The following is a 23,116-nucleotide window of genomic DNA, read 5'->3' on the forward strand; positions in this document are numbered from 1 at the left end:
TGTTGTTGTATTTAAATAGAGAATAAACAAGCTCGAAATATTCCGGACGACGAATAATCCTCAATTTGTTTTACTTGACATAAGAAATGTGCGAAAATAAATCGATCACAAAACTTTGTTATAAAACGGGAGGTACTACGAGCAAAACTTGAATATAATATCCACGCACCTGCAAGGCGTAATTGCGTATAGGTAATCGCCAAAAAAATTGTTAACAATTAATAATTGTGTTAAGCCATTCGGGAGAAGTTGTTGATACAACTGTTAAGATGGAAGAAAAGTAGGACGGACTCCGTATAACTATATACCACCTGCGTTAAAAATAATAAAATAATTATTTTACTCACATAACTACTGTAACTAAAAAAACCAAGCCAATACTTCCACTGACAATTATAATTATCAGATTTCTTTCAGTTAGCAATTGGGACTGGACTGAAATTTATTTCAAAAACAATCTAAAATTGGAATACAGTTTTAAATATTTATAAAAAATATTTGAGATAGTTATTTAAATCATAAAATAAATCTGAAAATGAGATTTAATTTTAAAATCATCAAAAGATTCTAAATAAGATGCGAATTTTATAGTCTTTTTTTTTATCAAGCTTTGATACAAACATTCTGTATGTATCAATGATCTCTGGTGAAGTGTATTCAGCCTAATTGAACCCTCAACAAAATTCTTGAAAAACGTCCTGCTTAAACAATTTGATATAATTATATTCTGCAATCATGCCGATGATCATTGGTACATGATTTGTTTCATTGTTAGCACATAATTTTCAATTTTCTTTCACTATACCACCTACGTAACACGACATCTAATACATGCAACTAGAATCCTTTTCGTATTAAGATGTCATTAACGTGCGCGTGCGCGGATGACTTATTATAGGCAGTCAATTTTCTCCAGAATTTTTTTCAGAACAACGTTCATCTTAGCCAAATTAAATGCCGGGTTGTGTTCTGAAAACCACAAAGTAGAGATGAATGCCCTCTCAGGTATTTTGAACTAAACTTTGAAAAAATAGCCTCCCCTTCATTTTCTGAACCTTTTCACAAATGACGACTAAAACAAAATGGATTCGAGTAGTTAGCTTTGCTGATTTTAAGTTTGAATAGTTACAAGAAACAGTGAAACAAAGTAAGAAGTAAATCATAATTTCATTGATAGAGGGATGCTGCTCACAAGGTAGCTATTGAACCAAGAGTTCAAAGTTTTTTGAGTTGAAATCATCCCTCTGTATATTTTACGGACCCCATCAGGAATTAGTTAACAATTATGAAACATCCGTGTGAAAAAACGCATGTGGCAGCATTAATAAAGTTTTATGATTCAGATTTGAGCACGTTAATTCATTTAAATATTTTGTTTCTTTTGTGCAAAATTATACTTAAATGATTTTAGGCAATTGTTATATAGCAAGGAAATATTTTACCTGTGCAATATTGGTGTTGCTTTGCAAACGTATTTTTGACAGCAATTTTTTTTTAATTTGATCATTACCTGCAACGTTTGCCATATTTGTTGTGATGTAGGTGTTTGCTGAAGTTATTTCATTTCCTGACGTTACACACTCACGTGATGTCCCGTTCCATGGCTCAAAGCTACCACTTTGACATGCGACAGGCAGTTTAACATCACAGGATTTTACTATAGGTATCATTTTCTTGCCATTTTCAACAAGGGACGCAACACAGAAGTCAGTGTCAGAATCTAAAAAATCAGTGATAGCTTTTAAACTTGTATGTTTGTAGAAACATTTAGTTATTAAATCATGTGAGTGTTTAAATATATATTACAAAATTTTATGATGTAGCATTCTACTGTGTTCACAGGATATAACGATTGCGTATTTCAAAGGTTATTCTACGTATTCGAAGCCTTTTTTTCTAATTTTAACTACATTGACGCTATATTTCTATTTGTATGTAAATTGGTGGTCGATATAAAAAATCTTGCTATCTTTAGATTTTGACGACGTAACAAATTGCAACCATGGAGGACGCGCCACAGCAAATGAAAGGAAATGTTGCAAGTAAATCAGGAGATTTCAAGAACTTTATGTTGAATGTCATGCTAAGAATCAAATATAGCTGATGCAACAAGCTATGAAGTTGTCAAAAGAATATGGATATTTCCAATATCATGTTTAAATTTTTACAAAATACTATTTAAAAATATACAGAAAGAACCCTATTTTTCTAATACATAATAATCATTGATTGACTTTATTATAATTATAACATTTCTCAATCGCAAAATCCATTTGTTTACACATGTAATGTTTACATTAAGGACTTTCACTCAGTCAATACGTTAAAAGTCTATAATTGATAAATATTGAAAGAGAATTAAAAAATCTGTAGTTTTACAAAAAACTTCGATGTAATTGATATATATTTTTATCTGTTGATTCATGAGTTTTTTTTATACTTAGTCTTTTTTATCCTATAAAAATTGTACTTAATCATTGATTGACTTTATTATGATTTTAACATTTCTAAATCGCAAAATCAATTTCATTCATAGAATAAGAAATAAGAAATTTAAGTAAATTAGTTTAAAGATTATTAGAAAATTAAAAAAGTGTTTGTAAGAATCTTTCCAGAAGTTCATGGCATTTTCTCCTATTATGTTATTCACCCATTTAATATCATCGAATGATACATTTTCACAAATTTCACTCACTAACAACTCGACGGTTTACACCTTCGGTAAAGAATCTACTGAACCATACGGAGGAGCACCAATAACCACAGGTTCAAAATTGAAAACAACACGTTTAATAATTTCATGCGTCCGAAGCGCTTTTCTGGATTTACCTTCATCAGGAAAGCTCAAAGCCATACACTAGAAATCCGAGTTTGTGTAAGTACCGAAACCGTGGAAGAGCTCTATGTCAAAAATACCTAAAATGAATAGCCGAGTTCATCTGAAATCAACTTTGCCTGAGGGCGTTGAAACCGTAGTTTCTTAATACTGTAAACCAACTTATTTTCGGGGATACTTTATTTCGCTTTTAACCTTTTTCTATCCCTTTTTGCAGCGATTTAATTTTGCGATTTTTAACATATGCTTGGTGTAATTGGACAAGGAAAGATCAAAGTTTTATGTTTTCGTGACGATTCATATTCGCGTCAATCTTCTTCTCGCGAAAGTGACGAAAACAAATCGCCTGCGAAAATAAGTTGATTTACAGTAATTTTAAAATTTATAAACGGGTAATTTTAGAAAAGTTTGTTAAATCATGTCAGTACCGAAGTACTAACTACTGAACTGTTAACCTCGGGTACTGATAGTCCACCAGTAGAGGTATCGACCCAGTGATGTAAACAAATTTAAAAACAACACGTCTAATAATTTCATACCTCCGAAGCGCTTATCTGGATTTACCTTTAAGTTGCTAGTTTAATATTTACTATGGTGTGTTATACAGACTGCCTTTTTTGTCATTTTGTTTTGTGGATTTGGTAATTTTGTTGCATGTTTATTATCAAATTTAATTTATTAGTATATACCTTTGGCCCTTTATTATGACAAATTTAGTACATTATCGATTTTTTTATAAAGGAATTTTGTTTAATTTGACATTTTTAAACTGAACCAAAATGAATCCAATTAATTGTCATTTGATGCCCGTTTTGTTTATCGAATTGCATGTTGTGATTTTCAATGTTACTATATTTACTGAGATATCAAATATTCTATATAAAAATATCTTTGAGGCATTTATCATTGAACTTTATATTTAGAAATAGGGGCTTAGGAATCCAAAATTACACCAACCCGTCTGTCAGTTTGAGAAAGGGACAATATTCATGATATTATAAGCATGTTTTGTTTTTTTAAATTGCACTAATGTCAATATGTTCAGTTGGAATTGGCTCTACCTTTAATATGCTACTAGAAGATGACCATACATTTGCGGTACGAGTGAAATGTTAAAACAAAGAGTTTTAAATTTCACAGGCAGTATGACGACTGAGCATGCACGAAAACGTTTATTAAATAAGACATGGATTGATTACCATGATAACGGTCTCCGAGTTCAGATATTCGCTATTAAAAAGGGTGTATTTTGTGTAAAATATTGTTTGAAAGACGAATTTGGGAAGTATAAAACACTACATCTATACGTCATATCTCAAATATTTCCGACTTTGTTTGGTTTCAGAGAAGTTGCGGCTCAATGCAATAGTTATCTTCCGTTAGAAGTGTAGATTGTAACTTTTACCTTGTACAGATAAACGACGAATCTCAGACACCCAGTATGTACCATCTGCTACGTTGAGTAAGCTTCTATTAATTACACTATCTGCAGAACTCATCAACTTGTCTTGTTCTTGACAAAATTGTACAGAATCACTCCAATTTTTGACCTGCGAAGGATATGCTGTTAAAGTTCCGTTTTCTGTCAAACAATAAAATATGTTTCAACACTGTTAACATAGTAACGATTCTTCGTATAATCTGAATATAATATTAATCAAAATAAATCAATGACAGAATAAAAAAAGAAATACAACAACTTATACTATGAGCAAAATGACAACACGTTAAAAAACCTGAATATTATCAATACGAACGCTATCAAAAACCAGGAACGAACGTATTAGTAAGAAATTCTGTGAACGAGCGTAACAAAATATGCAAAGACGAGTGCTGAAGAACAATCAATTGGTGAACCCCACCAGGTGCTTCAAGAATTGTAAATTCGTTATGAATTCGGTAATGATTATGATATAACTGTATTAATCTTAAGCTCTGACAGCATCTTTTTGTGATTGATCGTCGAAAATTTAGTTTACGATCGACGCGTTAGCAGAGCCAGTAAACGGATATTTGCAACCATCAAATCACCTGTTGATGCCTCTGGAGCTTACACTTTAATATTGCTATCTCCATTCTTATGAAACTAACAGAAAACAACATTTAAAATCTGTAATATATCGTTTGTGCTTGTGCGTATTATTTAAAGAATCAATTGTGAATGATGACATGAGAATTGGTGACGTTATTTAATCAAAATGAAGGCTACTTAAAATGTTGCATAAGAGTTTTCTTAAAGGTAGAGAAATTTCCAGACAGAGATTTTCCGCTCCAAACCTGGCTCAACTATTTCTATGTGTTCTATATAAAGGCAACAGTAGTATACCGCTGTTCAAAACTCATAAATCCATGGACACAAAACAAAATCGGGGTAACAAACTAAAATCGAAGGAAACGCATTAAGTATAAGAGGAGAAAAACGACACAACACTGAAAAGTAACACACACAGAAACGGACCAAGCATCAGACAAAATCCCACGAGAATAAAAAAATAATCCTACGCTTTGTTTTAGATTAACATTTTGTGTTATCGTATTCTTTAACATTCGCTCTTCTGAAGAGTTTTTTCTGCTATAAAAAAAGTCCTACGAAGTAAACTTACTGTGACATTCACTTTTGGAATCTCAAAATTCAAAAGTTATACGACAAAATCCCAATCTTTGAAATTTGCAGCAATATCATAATGTATGATTTCTCTACGCTTTTTCCCAATACATGTATTATCCTTTCTCAACTTAAAAAGATCGAACAGAGATACTTCTACATGACAATCGTAATTACAATTTTTTAATTTGGTCACAAGTACAACGAAGGTGATATCCTCAAAACGTTGGATCTTTTAAACGTTCACATATATTTGTTTACAGATAATCGGTATACCAATGTATACAAGTGTGCGTCCCTACTCCCTTTTAGTTTATGTACTCATATGAAACAGAATACATACAGAAAACTTCTTAATGGCAAGAGGAAGAAACATCTTTATTTCTACTTTCAGATATATATATATAAGTAATATACTCAGTGTCCCAAATTCAATTGAGTATTTGCATTTCATATATCCCGCTTACCGTAAATAAGATTTAGGATGCTTCCGAAGTTAAAAGTGAAGCTTCATATTTAAGTCGTTTCTTCGATATATCAACACATATTTAAACAATTACAAACTAGAATCTATGACTCAGGTGAAGATTAAACAAAAATCAGTTGTCTACTTCCCTTTCTCATCAGTAATAAAACTAATGTTTCGTGTTTATATATCCTAATTTTAACGTAATGCACGTGCATGTTCACACATTACGGACTTCATTGACAAGGGGTGTACATAATAAGTTCCTATGGTTTTACACGGCATGCATCACAAAATGCAAAAAAAAAACCTCCAGAATAACAAGGCAAAAATCATCAATCTAACTTGATCTCCAGTATGTCATCAGCAATACCATATTTGAATGTCAAAAGAATTGTACAATCAGCTATCAAATTATTGCTTGAGAAAAATAAGAGCTAGCTGAAAGTTTACACTCTCGCCGTTATACCGCAAATACCTATATTGCAGGGGTTTCCTGTATGCAAACCCAGTTTAAAATGAACTATGTTTTAAAAATAAAACTACTTATTCGTCTTTATGATACAAATATATGTTGTGTGGTTTGTAATAAGCAATATTAAAGTTATTTAATTCTTGTGTGTCTCACAGTGTTTACTCTTCTTTTTGAGTAATGTTGTCCTATTTCGTGTACTTTTAAAAAAATCTAATATGCTATTCAAAGTAATATATTCTATCAGATTATCGAAAAGTAATTTAAAAATATACTCTCTGTCTTAAGATTGTTTTTAACATAATAAAATTTACTTACTATAACATAATATTGTTGCGTTGTTCAAACATGACATTCTTCCAAATGTTGGCTTGGTAACATTTATCTTAACTATGTCACATTCAAAGCTATCATCTAAACAAACAAAACCGACCATGTTTATTTCATGTATCAATTATTGGTGCATATTAACTATGCATCTGTCTTTGACTTGCATCCGTATAGTGACGCTAAGCAACTTGTTTGTTTTTGTAAATAGATGACAATCTTTTCAACCTTTGTGTTGGTTTATCTGCACACTATATAATTAATTATGCATTTATAACTGCCTGTGTTAGTTTATAAAACAGATTTGTTTTCTCTTAATCGATTTGTGAACACCTGTATACTATTGTTGCCTTTATTTCCGCTATTACATTGCTAACGTCAACTTTCAGTTTTTACTTTGAAGATACTAAAATAAATAAATTTTAGAAACTCATTGTTTGTGATCGATAGAATTAAACAATGTAGGTTACACATTATTTATTTACAAATGTCAACTTCAGACGAAGGATATTTTAAAAAGTTAGATCCAATTACCCAGGCCTCTTTTGACTATATAAATGTAGCACGGTCAAAATATATATTAATTTAGCTTGAACTTCAATGTAAAAAAGTTCATAAATATGTATTAAAACCATTAGTAATATTTCCCGAAATAGGTATTACCCAGAAGAAAGTTTTGATACAAAACCAATTGTTTTGCATTGAAGAACTTAAGAAAGAAAAATAAATGAACATGAACTTGAAAGTCTTCAAAAAGTCGTCTGGTTTTAATGTTTGTCCTTATGTCTTATTAGGAATAATGCAAATTTGCAAAAACAATGTGATTGCAGTATTAATCCATCTCGATGCTTTAAAAGTAAGTTATTTGTTAAGAAATGAGTTAATATATTCTTTTCAACAAAAAGAACACTCATGTAGTTGTCTGTAACTGTGGATGTTTTTCTCAAATTGAATTAATATTCACCTTGTAGAGATGTGTATGAGGTACCACGAACTGCAGAAACCCAATATGTTCCCTCTGTTTTGTTTGGTAAGCTTCCATTCATTATATTCTGTACAGAACTAATCAACCAGTCATGTTTTAGACAAAACAGAACAGCTTGTTCCCACTTGTCTGTCTTACTAGGAATTACATGCAATGCACTTGTGTCATTGTCTGTCAAATATTAAATAAAACATTTTATCAAATTATGATGAAAATAGTCAATAGTATAACTTGAAAATAAAGTCGATGATAATATTGTGGTAGGGTTGTGCTTATATTATCAAACCCTGTTGCATATGCATTTTCCATGTTGTTCTGGTGACATCTTAATGTTTTGTGCTCTAGAGGAATACATGTTGTTGATATATCTTTAGAGTATAAAGTTTCATAGACTCTGAGCGATTTAAAGTGTGATTTACTGATAAAATAGCCAGTTTGGTTTATCGTTTCCTTGAGTTTCATTTGCATGAACGTATATACAAATATCGTTTATATTGATATATAATTTAGTGAAATAAAATATAGGACAATAATATATCTAATGCCTTACTTACATTTACGGGCATTTAAATAGATGCACCATGAATTAGATTGGACTGAATCATTTATTTCTTTTGTTCTTTCTTATTGTTATGGATGTAAGAGAACTCCGAAAAGCGACGGATTTAAGAAAGAGCTTCATAAAATTAAACAAATTATGATAAATAGTAAACAAACATACTTCTTGCATTTATTCGTAATAAATTTTGACTGAATAAGTTTGGTTTTGCATGGTTTGTGATGCATATATAGATTATGTCGTCTACAGAACTGATGAACCAGTCTTGTTTGTGACAAAATTAACAACTTTATCCCACTTTTCTGCTATGTTAGAATATACTTTTCTCATGGTGAGTGATGCATATATAGATTATGTCGTCGATTCATACGATCTCGCATCATGCATGCGATTTATTCAATTTTTCACTCACCAAAGCATAATAATGCTGCCTTCGACGAACATTCCATACTACTAAATGTTGTCTGGTTATGATCTATCTTCACTACTCCACACTCACCGGTGTTATTTGACGAATCAATAACCTGATCTAAACAAAATCAATAGACTGTTTTCAGAAATTGTTCATTTTGTCATTGTGTAACCCTTTCAACAAAATACATTGTAGTGCTATACTAAATGTAAGGACAACAACATCACCGCAGATATGAGGGCATAAAAGAAAAAAATGCAATTAAAAGAAATATTCGACGGTTGTGGATTAGCAACGAGTTTTTCGTATCTTTAAACAGGCTAGAAAAACAATAAACATGCTTGTTTACTGAATGATAAAATAAGGAGTTAAATACTTGCTTAGAATTGCAAGGACTCTAATATAAAATTTGCTTATTCATCAATAATATTAGACAACTGGATTGATAATTGTTTGCTTACATTCCTGGAAAAAATCAAAACTAACATTTTGATATGCATATGACTGCACAGTGGATTGACTGAAAAGAAGATCCGATTTGGTACCTTTACTGAACTATTACCAATGTTATTTCAACTGATCGGATTTTATTTTGCATAAGGACAGTCTATTTGAAGATGTTTGCGATAAGGTTGATTGCCGTTATAATTATTATTGATTTCTAATCACCTATCAGTGTCACCGAACGGATATACAAAAGAATTGAATGTACATTATGGGAAAAATAACTGGACACTTCATTGAGTTTATCCCAAAACTCCTGTCTATAGATGGACGGGTCTCTAATAAGCGAATAGGTTAAACCTCATCCAGTCAAGTGAAATAAATCAAATAATATAGATAAGGTAAAATGTTCGATGGATATTTTCATACGCTACGGATCGAATTTAACGTTTTTGTTCTGACTGGACGTGTGTTTATAAACATCCCAAACTAGTGCACAGATCATTCTTGCTTGGAAGGGGTTCCGTTTGTTTGGTTCGGATATGTAAACCTTTATGTGTTACGTTAAGAACATTATGTAAAACTTTTAGGTAGTTACCTTTTGAGATCCTCGAAATTCTTTCGCACTTTACCTGCGTAATTATATACATTGTGTGTATGGAAGGAGACCCGGATTTCATTAGGACAGCCATATAAATATTTACATGCGTATATGCTATTATAGTATTCAATTAATTTCCTTAAATAGCTGATCGGGGTAAAATGTAATTAAAATAATTTTAATAAATTGCCCTATTTAGTAATACCTACAGTTGATCGTATCTTCGCTCTTTCGGTATCTTTTGGATACTTATCTGGTTGGCCATAATGCCACATTCTCTAACAAGCATGGAATAAGTAAAATACAAATATATATATAGAAGGTATTTGACTTAGTGTAATTATATACAAACCCTCAATATAATGCACCTACTTTTTATCTCATATATCACAGTAACATTATCCTGATCTCCGCAGATGAAGTTCTGATTATCACCGCATTCTGTGATAGTAGTGTTGTTACATTGCACTATTTCTATATCCCCAGTAAAATAACATAAACATTTATATCGCTGAAACCCAATATAATTGTGGTTAACTTTTTTCATTTGGCAATGTTCGACACATTTAAAAATGTCTGGTTCCATACTGAAATTCTTTTGAGTATAATCTATTTGAAGAAGTAGGGCGTTGGACTTTAAAATTCCACATCCTAAAATAAATAAAATTCAAATTTAAAAGAACTTAAAAGGGAAAGTATTCAATAAAAGACTAACATTATAAAATGCTCTCAAAGAATATGGACCGAATCGAACACCTTGTATGCTAAATACTATTATCTGTGAAATTGAAAGGCGAATTACAAACTAAAAAAATAATCAGATAGGAAATCTAATCTCCGGATATATTTCCAGGATTTTGATTGGCTAACGTACGTTGTTAAACACTCACAGTCATGTTACAAACCCTTAGCCCTGGTGTAGCTTACGATATACCCCGACGTTGCAAGCCATTACCCCTCTGAGAACTTCACGCTCAAATTTCCTGTTTTTCAAGGTTGTTCCCAGTAATACATTGAATTGTGCAGATAACCCATATGTATGTAATTACATAAGTACTCCACTAACGGTATTATTCTTTAATGCCGAGTATTTGCATTTGTTTTAGTAAATGCATCACTTTCCTACCACATATGAACGGGACTACATAGTTGTGTAAATGACCCACGTCAACGTCAGGTCATCTACGATGTAACACTGCAAACATTGACTGACAAATTTGAAAAATTCCAGTTTCCCTGTCTCATGATTAGAAATTAATAAAATTAACGGTATCAATTTTCTTGCACCAGATGCGCATTTCGACAATACATGTCTCTTCAGTGATGTTCGTAGCCAAAATATTTGAAATCCAAAGCTTATTTAAACGTCTTTTAGTCAAAGGTAGTAAAATTTTCCCCGAAGATAATATGTCAGATTTCCAAATGTCAAGACAAAAAAACAATAAGCCAAAAAAACATTCTTTCATGTTAAACTTCATCAGGAATTTTCCGTAAACTCACCAGATTCAGACCAAGGCAAGGGATAAATTTGATGACTTCGTTCATATCCGTAGACATGGGTAATTTTACATCCTCATGTATACAAGTACAACCTGAGGTGAAGCACAAAAAATTCTTTTGAATTCATGCTACTTACGGTACTATTTCTCCTAGGTTTTTAAAATTGAATAAGATATATTTTATAATTTCTTTTATAGCTTATGGTTACAGGAAAAGCTCCTCAATAAAAATATTTCAAATTTCAATAAAAGTATGGACGTGAAGATTTTACAAGCTTTTACAATATTTTTTCATACATAAAGAAATAAATACAACTGAGATAAATATACAGATGCATTATTTTACTTTGTAATGTGACTTTTTGTTAAGATGTGATTGAGCTTTTGATTTTGCAATTTCATAAAGGACTTTCTGTTTGAATTTCCCTTGAAGTTCAGTAACTTTGTTAGATCACTTTTGATGACTTATGACCGTTAGTTATTTTTGTACAGATTCAAATAAATAATAATTATAATTGTATTGTATTAGTAACATGTTTCAATTGTTTGTAGTTCAAAATCACAATTCACTTCCCTGACATTTAAAGAGTAAAATATCCAGCAATGAAAACATTTTACAACAGTTTTTATATTTTAAAATGTATCAATATTGGATATTCGGCGTACTCGTTGTATAGACAAATTTCCCAAATTCTTTTTAATAAAGTTTTTTCACATGTAAATGTTAACCATAAAAATAATTGTAATTGAAGGACTATATAATAGTCGAGTATAGATGATTATTGGATTTCATCAATCAGGATTGTTTTTTGTAAGAATATCTTTTTTATATCCTTGCTTACAGAGCAACGATAACTTATAATAATAACAGTTTTTGTATTAGTAAGTTTTTCAAATGCCTAAACAGGATTCATTATACCGTTGCATTCACAAAATACGTATTTCGAATGAGATTGTGCAAATTTTTGTGTAGGCAGTTGTTATCACATAGTCCGCTTCTATGTATGTTGGCGTTAGTTTCCTCTTATAGTTAATGCGGTTCCCTCAGTTTTAATTTGTGATCAAGATTTGTTTCAGATAAATCGAGTTATGACCATTGAACTAGTATTGCCTTCGTTTATTAATAAAATTATAAACTATTTGAAAAAAGGGCCTTGTAGAAAATAAAGTTCAAAGAGGATAAGCCCGTCCTTCCAACTGAATCGGGAATTTTAACATGATAAATAACAAAACCAAAACCGGGTTGACATCCTACATGGTCATCTTCGGCCATAATGGTAGTAATCATGTGAACTTTCTGTTTTATTCTTTATAAGATAAATCTAAAAGGTTTTTGTTTCAAATTTGATTCAGTGCTAGAAATTGACTTAGGAATAATGCGTGGATTAATTGGGAATAAAACAACAACAAAAAAACAACGCTACTGACAAAAAAGTTTTAAAATAATAGACATTTTTTTAGTCAAAATGAAAAAAAAAAAGGGAACAAAAGTTAAATCAGAATCAAAAGTATATATGTATACATATATTAAAAACACGTCCGCACAAAAAGTTTAAAGAGCAATATATATATATGTATATAGAACATGTGTTAGCCATGAGTAGGAAATATATCAAAAAGATCAGGAAATACCTCGTAGAATTTAAAGTGGCAAAACAATTGTATCTGTGACCTACCAACAATAACCCTATAAGAGGACATTGACACCGTCCTTATAATTTTATATAGTATCGAATTTGTACTTCCTTGTTTGTGAGATACAAAGTAAAAGTTTATCATCTTTAGAAGAGTTGCAAAGCTGTTGACAAAACCTTCGTTATGAAAAACCGTTGTTTTCATATATTTATTGTCAAGGAATTATAACGATTTGACGACTTCAATTTGTTTTCATTTTCTTTTTTCTTTTCTTTCTTCTTTTTTTTTTTAAATATTCCTTATTTTTTTCGGTTTCAATACTGTTTGTGAGAGAATTTCAATAATCGGCTATCAAGAAAAAAACTTTCATAAGATAGCTTTCGAAAATAAACAAATAAATTGCTTGGTAATTACATATCACACTAAACGTTTTTTTTTATCAATTTTATAAACCATTGGGTAGTGCACAGTTGTTAAAAAAATCTGTTCCTATCATATTTTTTTATAGTATGAAACAAAGATGTGGGTTTTATCTAGAATGAGATTTGATATTACATTTGTCATAAGATCACATATGAACAATCAGTAAAATAACAGGTCAGACGACTATTCGTAAATCAAAGATCTAAATAAGACTGCAAAAAGATATCGCTAGTGAAGGTAGACACAAACATTATCATATCGGTTAAACTATTTGTGATTGTGACCATTACATTGCAAATTGTCGATTTAAGTCGTACTTTTGCCGAACTCTGTTACAATAGTTATCAAAGGTACCAGCATTATAATTTAATACGCCAGACACGCGTTTCGTCTACTATAGACTCATCAGTGACGCTCAGATCAAAACAGTTAAAAAGCCAAACAAATACGAAGTTGAAGAGCATTGAGCACCTAAAATTCCAATAAGTTGTGCCAAATACGGCTAAGGTAATTTACTCCTGGGGGTAAGAAAATCCTTAGTTTTTCGAAAAAGTCAAAGTTTTGTAAACAGAAAATTTATAAAAATGACCAAATAATTGATATTCATGTCAACACCGAAGTGCTGACAACTGGGCTGGTGATACCATCGGGGACGAAACGTCCACCAGCAGTGGCATCGGCCCAGTGCTGTAAATAGTTATCAAAGGTACCAGCATTATAATTTAATATCCCAGACACGCGTTTCGTCTACATAAGACTCATCAGTGACGTTCAGATCAAAACAACAGTTAAATAGACTAACAAATACGAAGTTGGAGAGCATTGTGCACCCCAAATTCCAAAAAAGTTGTGCCAAATACAGCTACGGTAATCTACTCCTGGGGGTAAGAAAATCCTTAGTTTTTCGAAAAATTCAAAATTTTGAATTTTTTTTTTTTATAAAAATGACCATATAATTGATATCCATGTCAACACCGAAGTGACTTGGTGTCAAAGATGGATATTCCCCACCTTTGTTTTTCTTTCTAACAATACAGTGCACATGATAATGATTTCGCTTGCGTCTTCTTCGCGTAAATATTATATCATACCTTTATATTCTATCCAAGGTGAATAGGTTGCATATGCACCTACCCATGCCAAAACAGGTGAGCTGGTACACATATCAGACAAAACAACTTCATTTCTAGATAATCCAGTAACATTGCAAGTCCCTGTTAGGTCATCTGTTGAACCTGTTACATCCTGCTCTGACAAGTAAATGTTGACAGTATCTACAAAAAAAAGAAACAATAATTTTTTTTTACCAATACATGCATATGACAGTTGTTTTTCATTAATTTGATGTTTTCGAGCGTTTGATTTTGCTCTTTGATAACGGACTTTCCTTCATGAATTTCCTAAGAGTTCGGTACTGTTGTTATTTTAATTTTTCCCCAGAACCGCTTTCTGGTGAAAAGATGGATCTGACATTTGTTGCCTTTATAATGCAACCTTTTTTTCAGTCAAATATTCGTAAGTAATGAAATATTGGCATATGTCTTGTAAGATAGTTTATACTCTTTCAACAAATTGGGCAAGCATACTACTTTTTGTAAACATTAAGCTTAACTATGACGTGTTTCATTACTTTAATTCACTTACGTATACATACGTAAGGCGTAGTAATAAATATCAGTAGGAATAAAAGTGTCCTTGTTAAACAAGGAAATGTTACTAAAATGGTGGGTGTTGTACATAAACAAAAACCTTATAGGAAGATCAAACTTAATCAGATAAATATAGTCCTGAAGCACCTTTCACAAACAAATCTTAAGAGTCAAAACACTGTCTCGTTAGTCATACACATTTCAGTATAACTTCAAATCTCAAAGTTGGCTTTTTGGGGGGTCGGGTTAGGGGGGAGGAATCAGAGTCGCTGAAAAGGTCCTTTCTTGATGTAAGTTTAAAAGTACATTTGCTTTTGTTTTATCTGAGATATCCAATGAATTCGAACTTACCTGTAATTAATTTCCCTTTAAACATAACGATGATGTTATGTTCTCAATACTTGTAACTAACATTTAGATTTAAGAAAAACTGTACTGTATTTGAAACTCCGACGGCATCAATTGGTGATTTAATGGTCACAAATTAAGTTTACTGGCGACGCGTTAGCGGATACAGTAAAGGGTATTTGCGACCATCACATCAACAATTGATGCCGTTGGAACTTAAGATACAATATTTTTATCTCCATTCTAATGAAACTGACATAAAACAACGTTAAATCATACATTTAAAATCTGTCATATGTCGCCTGCGCTAGCGCGGAAGTTTTTCAAAGCAACAATTTTGAATTGATGCCATGAAAGTTTGTGACGTTACCCAATCAAAACAATTTTGCATTAGAATAACTTATACATCTCATTTATCCTCTGGTTTCCTTTTGTTTTGGGGTTTCTCTTAATCGGTTTATTTCTTTTAGCAGCAGAATGCTTCTTTTACTTTATTTTATATGTTTGATATTGATATTGAGTATATTACCAAAACTAGACGGTCTGTTTTAAAAACTAAAATCCATGACAAACAGAAGGTTTTCAATTTTCGAATGGTAAACTAACCATTTCACACTTAGTAAAATACTCTCTGACCTATTGTTTTACTTTTACTTATCTTAGTTCAGGCAATACGCACTTGCATGTGAAAAATACTAGAATGCCTTAACAAGGATGTGTAACTGACACACACAAATTTCAGAAGAGTTATGAAAAGAACATTTGAAATAATAATTGAATTTTTTCAACAGTCACCATAAGGGATCGGGTGGCAGGTACGATGTATTGTTGTCCTTGTGTTTAATTGGTGTGTCTTTTCTATGCCAAAATGTCGCCTGAATTTAAATATATATTTAAGGCTTCATATGCATATTTTCGAAAGGAAGACAAAACTAAAAAGAAAAGAAATTCTGTACATTCATTAGATTGAATTAATATCTGTTTGTTTGTTTTCCGCATAATGGGAGTAAAATCAAACTATGCTATTTCATAAAACACTGAGGTTCTGAGTTTGTACACTGCACGTAGAAGGTGTGATCCAATCCTATCTTAATTGACCGTTTTCGAATATTAAGTACTATGGGTTATTTCATTGTTCGTACCCCAAAATGAAAATAACGTCACGACATTGGTTGAATTTTGATTGTCTTGGACGTTTTCAACTAATCACGACGTTTTGGTAAACACTTTTGAAAATATTACCAAAAAATCATTTGATTCTGAAACGGCGAATTGACTAGGATTCACGTTTTGTTTTCCTTATAAAACCAGTGGTTTACACTAGATACTGCGTCTTCCTCAACCAATAATAAATTGCCACTAAGATATAGCGTCAAAAAATCAACGTTGCAGTTAACACCAAACTTAATTAAAATCATTTAGTTTTTTTTATATATTCAGTTTTCACAAGACTTAAATTGTCTACGAATGTAATCAAATGCAATTTCTGTTTAATACTAGTAAGTCGTTAAAAAAAATACTGTTAGATATATCAGCCTTCTTTTGACGTAAATATTGTAAATAAAGGCAACAGTAGTATATCGCTTTTCGAAAGTCATAAATCGATTGAGACAAAATCAAATCCGGATTACAAACTAAAACCGAGGGGAACACATAAACTATAAGAGGAAAACAACGAAACAACAGAAGTGAACAAAAGATAAATGATAATGCAAAACATACAGAAACGAACTTTAAGATAACAACTGTCATTTTCCTCATTAGGTACAGGCTATTTTAAGAGAAAACAATGGTGGGTTGACCTTGTATTGTGGCTAGCCATTTTACGCACTTTTGTGGCAATGTACAAGAAGGCCTGACGTACTTAACATATTATTTTTGTAAATTTCCGCTTGTATAATACAATAAACTTACTGTGCATTCATAATTGTATGCCCTCTCAATTTAATTTCCGGATAACGGTTAAGTTTATTGTTAAGAACTTCTTGTTTTAAGACACTTGGTATTTTATACTTCCTTATTACGAGAAATAGTGTTAAGACCTATGCATGTTATAAACTCACATTAAAAAGAAAATCTAAATGACAATAATGTTAATATGAACAATTGATACAGAAGGTCAAAGGGTTGTCACTCTATGGTCCAGCGTTTATACCGACAAAGTCGAGTCATAATGCTTCACATTTTCTATCATCAATTAATAACCATAGTAACTATACACTTTTTACTGTTGTATAAAAATCAGAAATATAATGTACTCAGAATTAAATTAAATCATAATAAATCTTTGTTGGGAGCTTGTTGAAACTGAAAAATGATGGTTTCAAACTTTTAAAAAATATTATAATTTTTTTACGCACTGTCATCTTAGATTTTCGATAATTGCAGGAGTTTAGTTTAGTGGAGATGGAGATATTTTTTGTACTTTATCAAGGAAGAGGAACTCTTTTTTACATTGATTTCTTTAGTGTTTTTATGTTGCGTTTTGTAGATCGTTTTTTTTCCTTTTTGTCGATTTTTTTTGCCGTGACGTCAGTCGACCAATGAGTATGATTATCTATCTAATATATCTTTGGTATCTTTCCTTTCTTTTATCTATCCCTTTGATATCCTCCCTCTCTTTTAACTATCCCTTTTGGTATCTTCCCTCTCTTTTAACTATCCCTTTTGGTATCTTCCCTCTCTTTTATCTATCCTTTTGGTATCTCCCCTCTTCTTTATCTATCCTTTTGGTATCTTCCCTCTCCTTTATCTATCCTTTTGGTATCTTCCCTCTCTTTTAACTATCCCGTTTGGTATCTTCCCTCTCCTTTATCTATCCTTTTGGTATCTTCCCTCTCCTTTATCTATCCTTTTGGTATCTTCCCTCTCTTTTAACTATCCCTTTTGGTATCTCCCCTCTCCTTTATCTATCCTTTTGGTATCTTCCCTCTCTTTTATCTATCCTTTTGGTATCTTCCCTCTCCTTTATCTATCCTTTTGGTATCTTCCCTCTCTTTTAACTATCCCTTTTGGTATCTTCCCTCTCTTTTAACTATCCCTTTTGGTATCTCCCCTCTTTTTTATCTATCCTTTTGGTATCTCCCCTCTCTTTTATCTATCCTTTTGGTTTCTCCCCTCTCTCTTATCTATCCCTTTGGTATACTCCCTCTCTTATATCTATATCTTTGGTATCTTCCCTCTCTTGTCTATCCTTTTTGATATCTCCCCTCACCTTTATCTATCCCTATGATATCTCCCTTCTCCTTTATCTCTCTCTTTTGGCATATTCCGCTTCTCCTCAAAACACATGTTATACGTTATCTAAATCTATTGTATGGTAAGGTACTTTAAAGCGAGTGTAATAATAATAATAATAATAATAATAATAATAATAAATTCTTTATTTAACGAAGGTAACTCATTTAACATACAATTGTTAATATCACACAGCAGTTATTACACTAAGAAGCGAGAAGACATTTTAATGATTTTCGCCTTTTTCTTGAAATATCTTGGTAACATCCGTATTTTTCTGGAAATATACACTTACCTGAATCTACAGTGTAGTTATACACTACATGTACTATATATCAAGTTTACGTATGACACTACAAAGCGAGAAGACATCTTAATTGTTTTGTACTTTTTCTTTGATTTTCTAATGTTTGGTAAATAAAATCAAAATATTTGCTATTAATCCAGGAAAATAGGTTTTACATACATGTACATATTAGAATTGTCATGATGCAAACGAGTAATTGTATATAAAAATAAAGAGACGTGGTATGATTGATAATGAGATAACTCTACACCAGAGACAAAATGGCATAGACGTTAAATCTATAAGTAGCCATATGGCTTTAAACAATAAACAAACATAGAACGTAAAGTAAGCTACATAATGCCTCAACAATGATAAATATTTCAAAGGGAATAACGTTTGTTTAAAAGTTATATTTACAAAATCATTCAGACTATACAATGACCACAAGTTCTATCTTGATATATTTTATATTTTTAGAAAAAATGCTAATTTCTAAATCTAAATGATATTTGTAGTATGGACATACCTGAATCGCATTTGCATATAAACAGTGATAACAATCCATTTATAAATATGATAAACGTTATATACATTCCATTCATGTTCGTATAACAACAAGGAAGAGAAAAACATGACCAGCGAGTGAAGGAGGCGATTTTCCGGTCGGAAATTGAATCAAGTATTTAAGTAACGCTACATTATAAACGATTAAAGAGTCTAACAACGCAGAGTTCCGAATAAACGGGGGATGTAATAGGTATATGAATAAAGCTGTATAATAAGTGGCTGATTTGTCACGTAACTGTTTCAATCCGGATCCTTAGGAGGATGTTATATATTATTTTGAATTGCTTGGAGCTTGTATGCAATAAACAATTGCTTATTGTTTAAATTAATGCACTTTTGTACAGTATGGACGTTGCTCATTGGTGAAGGCCGTACGGTGACCTATAATGGTTCATTTCTGTGTAATTTGGGCTCTTGTGGAGAGTTGTCTCATTGACAATCATACCACATCTTCTTTTTTTATATTTCTATGGCGTTGTTGTCTTGATTTATGATTTCGACGAAACCTATTGAGACCACTATAAACAGAACACTAATACAGAGTATGGGGTATTCATAGCATAATCATACAACATACGAATGCGATGAAAGGATGAATTTTAACATAGCGAAATTATTTATCACGTTCAATTTTACGATTATTCTCAATTTGAAGATTGTAATGTATTTGACATTTGACAGTTATCAAAAAAAAATGTCATATACAGTTACTGAATAACAAAATTATGACAACTGTCTTTACCAAAACGTCTATTAAGCCTAATCTAGTTGAACAATTTGAAGGACCATTCCTAAAACATATAAGATGCATGACTTTCATGTAAATAAATAAGTATATATAAACATATACAAGTGATGTTGCATATCAAAGAGTGTCATGGTACAAATCATTCTTGTCTACTGTCTTGAGAGGTATGCATATTTGCTAACCCTCTACATGTCCAAAAGCATTACATATAGATAGGACTATGCTTTCGAAATATGAATTTCCTTCGGTCCATAAATCTGTATATCTCCCATGGAACGACCGTCACAAAACTATATAAAGGTCAAGTTTTATATGCTTGGAATGGGATGTATATAAACAGGAAGTTGAAACCACTCGGATGGAAAATTATATCTCTTTGTAGATTTATAAACCTGGATGACATAAATAAATAAGATTTATAAACCAAGATGACATAAATAGATAAGATTTAGATATAAACCTAGATGACATAAATAGATATTTTTCGACAAGTATTAATTAAAAGTTTTGATATGTGGTAGAATAATTTGGATCAAGAACACCATCAATTAAAAACAAGGCAGCTATTTAATCAAACGTAAAGATTATATAAAAATGATTTGATTGAAGTCGTCTCTTCAATATTTTTTAATTCGTTTCCCTAATAAAGTTAGTGGGTAATTTGACGGGTGCAACAATTGGAGCATGATCTGCTTATCTCTCCGCAGCACTTCAGATCAACCCTTGTTTTGATGTGGTTTTTGATGCTCTGTATATAGTTTTCTATGCTTTATCATACAATAAGAGAATGAGTGATTTTATTTTCACCACTAAGAACTCTTGGTTTAGTAGCTTTCTTGTGAGCAACAACCAATGTAGCATGGATTCCCATTGCATACTTTTCTTTTGTTTTTCGAAGGACAATACACTACATGAGATTTTTCCAATTTTTAAAGGTTTCATGTTTACTTTAGGTGTAATACCAACAAACTATACTGCCTCACATTCGAATGCATACAAAAAAGGTTCGAAAAAATGCCCTTGAATTTACAGTTTTAGGAAAATAATCCTACATTTCATAGCAGTAAAACATTTCTTGGTCATAAACATATATCTTGGGCATTTCAAAGCACAATTATTTTGTTATTTGGTGTTTCTATAGAATATTTTAGAAACGTAAGATTACATGTTCACTAAAGCTAGTACACAGGTAAAATCAAGGTGAAAATTTGATTGGTAAGATTCGAGTGATGGTTATTTTCTTATATGCAATGCTATTTTATGTGAAATTTTGTCCATAATAGAAGTTCTGGACAGGATACAATATGAATCATATCATATACTTTATTTGAAACATGGATAACTTATGCAAAATCTTCATGTAAGTTCACAAAGACTATTAGGAGAAATCATAGGTGGTATTACACATTAAACCTAATTACATGAAAGCAAGATATCACGAATAAACTGCAACTGTAAGTGCTATAACACATAAACATAAAAGCTTCTTTAATCTACGGTTAACTTTGCATGAGGAACTTCACCGTACTTTTACTTTATATTTTGGTCTCTTGTAAAGAGTTGCCTCATTGGCCTCATTCCACGTATATAACACTTATATAAATAATAATAATAAAAAGATACATTACTTGATGTAATTAGTAAATCAAAAAGATTAGAGAAAATACAAAAAGTCGTGGGGCAAAACATTCACACCCTTAGAGATTAAATTTTTTTTGACCCTCTTAAAGTCATACTTCCCTTGGACGATGGTATCAAAAATATTTATTTCCTTGTGTCAATAAATCTCCATAACTCAATTCGCATCGGACCGGTGTGGGAATTTAATAAACAGGAAGTTGGAACTTCTAGGATCAAACATTATTGCTTTTTGTAGATTTATCAACTTAGATAACTAAAATAGATCTATGTGACAAGTATTTATTAAATTGTTTGATAGGTTGCCATATGATTTGGTTTTAGTACACAAACGATGGCTAATAAGGAAGTTATTAAACAAATATTCTAAATGGTTATTAAATTTTTTAAAAGTCATCTATTCAAAAGGTATAAAACAGACAACAACCTTGATTGTGTTGACCCTATGGAATATCTGTGTAACAGTTGAATATGCATATTTTCAAACTGTCGTCATTAGTTATAAAAGGTACCAGGATTATAATTTAGTACGCTTTACGCGCGTTTAGTCTACATAAGACTCATCAGTGATGCTCAGATTAACATAGTTGGAAGGCCAAACAAGTACAAAGTTGAAGGGCAAAGAGGACCTAAAATTCCAAAAACGCTATGCAAAATACGAATAAGGTAATATATTCCTGGGATGAGAAAAGCCTTAGCTTGGTAACGATTTTTCTCTCTTTATATACCCTCAATTCCACTGCCTATGTCAAAAACTATTAAAAAAACTGAACACTTTATTAGAGCCGAGGTAAGTCATAGAACTAACTAATTACTAGTACTCCAGACCACTATTTCGACTCTTTTTTTAAAATCTCCCTTATGTACTTGCGCCTGTTTTTCACTAACATAATTTTGAAAATAGTACGACGGTCGCAACATATGAAGCAGAAGCTGCTTATCCCTTGGGAGCGATTGAGATCAAATCTCCTTTTGGTAGGGTTCGTGTTCCTCTGTCTTTCGGTAGCAATAAACAATTTAAAAAAATGTAAGAATTTCCTCTCATAAATCTTACCGTTCCCTAGATTTCTTACATGTCAACCTTACTGTTTGTGTCATATGTACATATGTGTTAAAAATCAATATCAATAGATTTGATAGCCAGTAGTTAAAATGGTAAATTATGGCAACAATCTGCATTTATATGCTATAAAAGAACGCAAAAGGAGTGGGGTGAATTGGTAAAGATGTCACATGTTTTCCCAAAAATGGCTAATAGTACAGTTTCAATATAATAAGTGATACATTTTTCTTAAACTGTTAATTGCTGTGTCATTTTGGTCTCTTGTGCAGATGCAATTATACCACAGCTGCTTTTTTATAAAGCTATGAAAAAA

The 23,116-nt window shown here is 31.5% G+C and overlaps 1 protein-coding gene across 1 annotated transcript in view; it reads right to left on the reverse strand.

Annotated features, from left to right (window-relative positions):
• Window positions 1–343: 343 nt before the first annotated feature.
• The window catches only part of LOC134694423 (uncharacterized), a 153,613-nt gene continuing 130,840 nt past the window's right edge, over window positions 344–23,116 (reverse strand). Inside the window, exons 4-9 of the mRNA XM_063555431.1 lie at window positions 8,663–8,779; window positions 7,671–7,862; window positions 6,698–6,793; window positions 4,242–4,418; window positions 1,511–1,720; window positions 344–435 (exon numbers count right to left, since the gene is read on the reverse strand). Of these exons, the coding sequence (XP_063411501.1) occupies window positions 344–435; window positions 1,511–1,720; window positions 4,242–4,418; window positions 6,698–6,793; window positions 7,671–7,862; window positions 8,663–8,779 (884 nt within the window). The remainder of the gene's footprint in view (window positions 436–1,510; window positions 1,721–4,241; window positions 4,419–6,697; window positions 6,794–7,670; window positions 7,863–8,662; window positions 8,780–23,116) is intronic.

The sequence above is a fragment of the Mytilus trossulus genome, chromosome 13 (assembly GCF_036588685.1).
Source record: "Mytilus trossulus isolate FHL-02 chromosome 13, PNRI_Mtr1.1.1.hap1, whole genome shotgun sequence".
Taxonomy (NCBI): Eukaryota; Metazoa; Mollusca; class Bivalvia; order Mytilida; family Mytilidae; genus Mytilus; species Mytilus trossulus.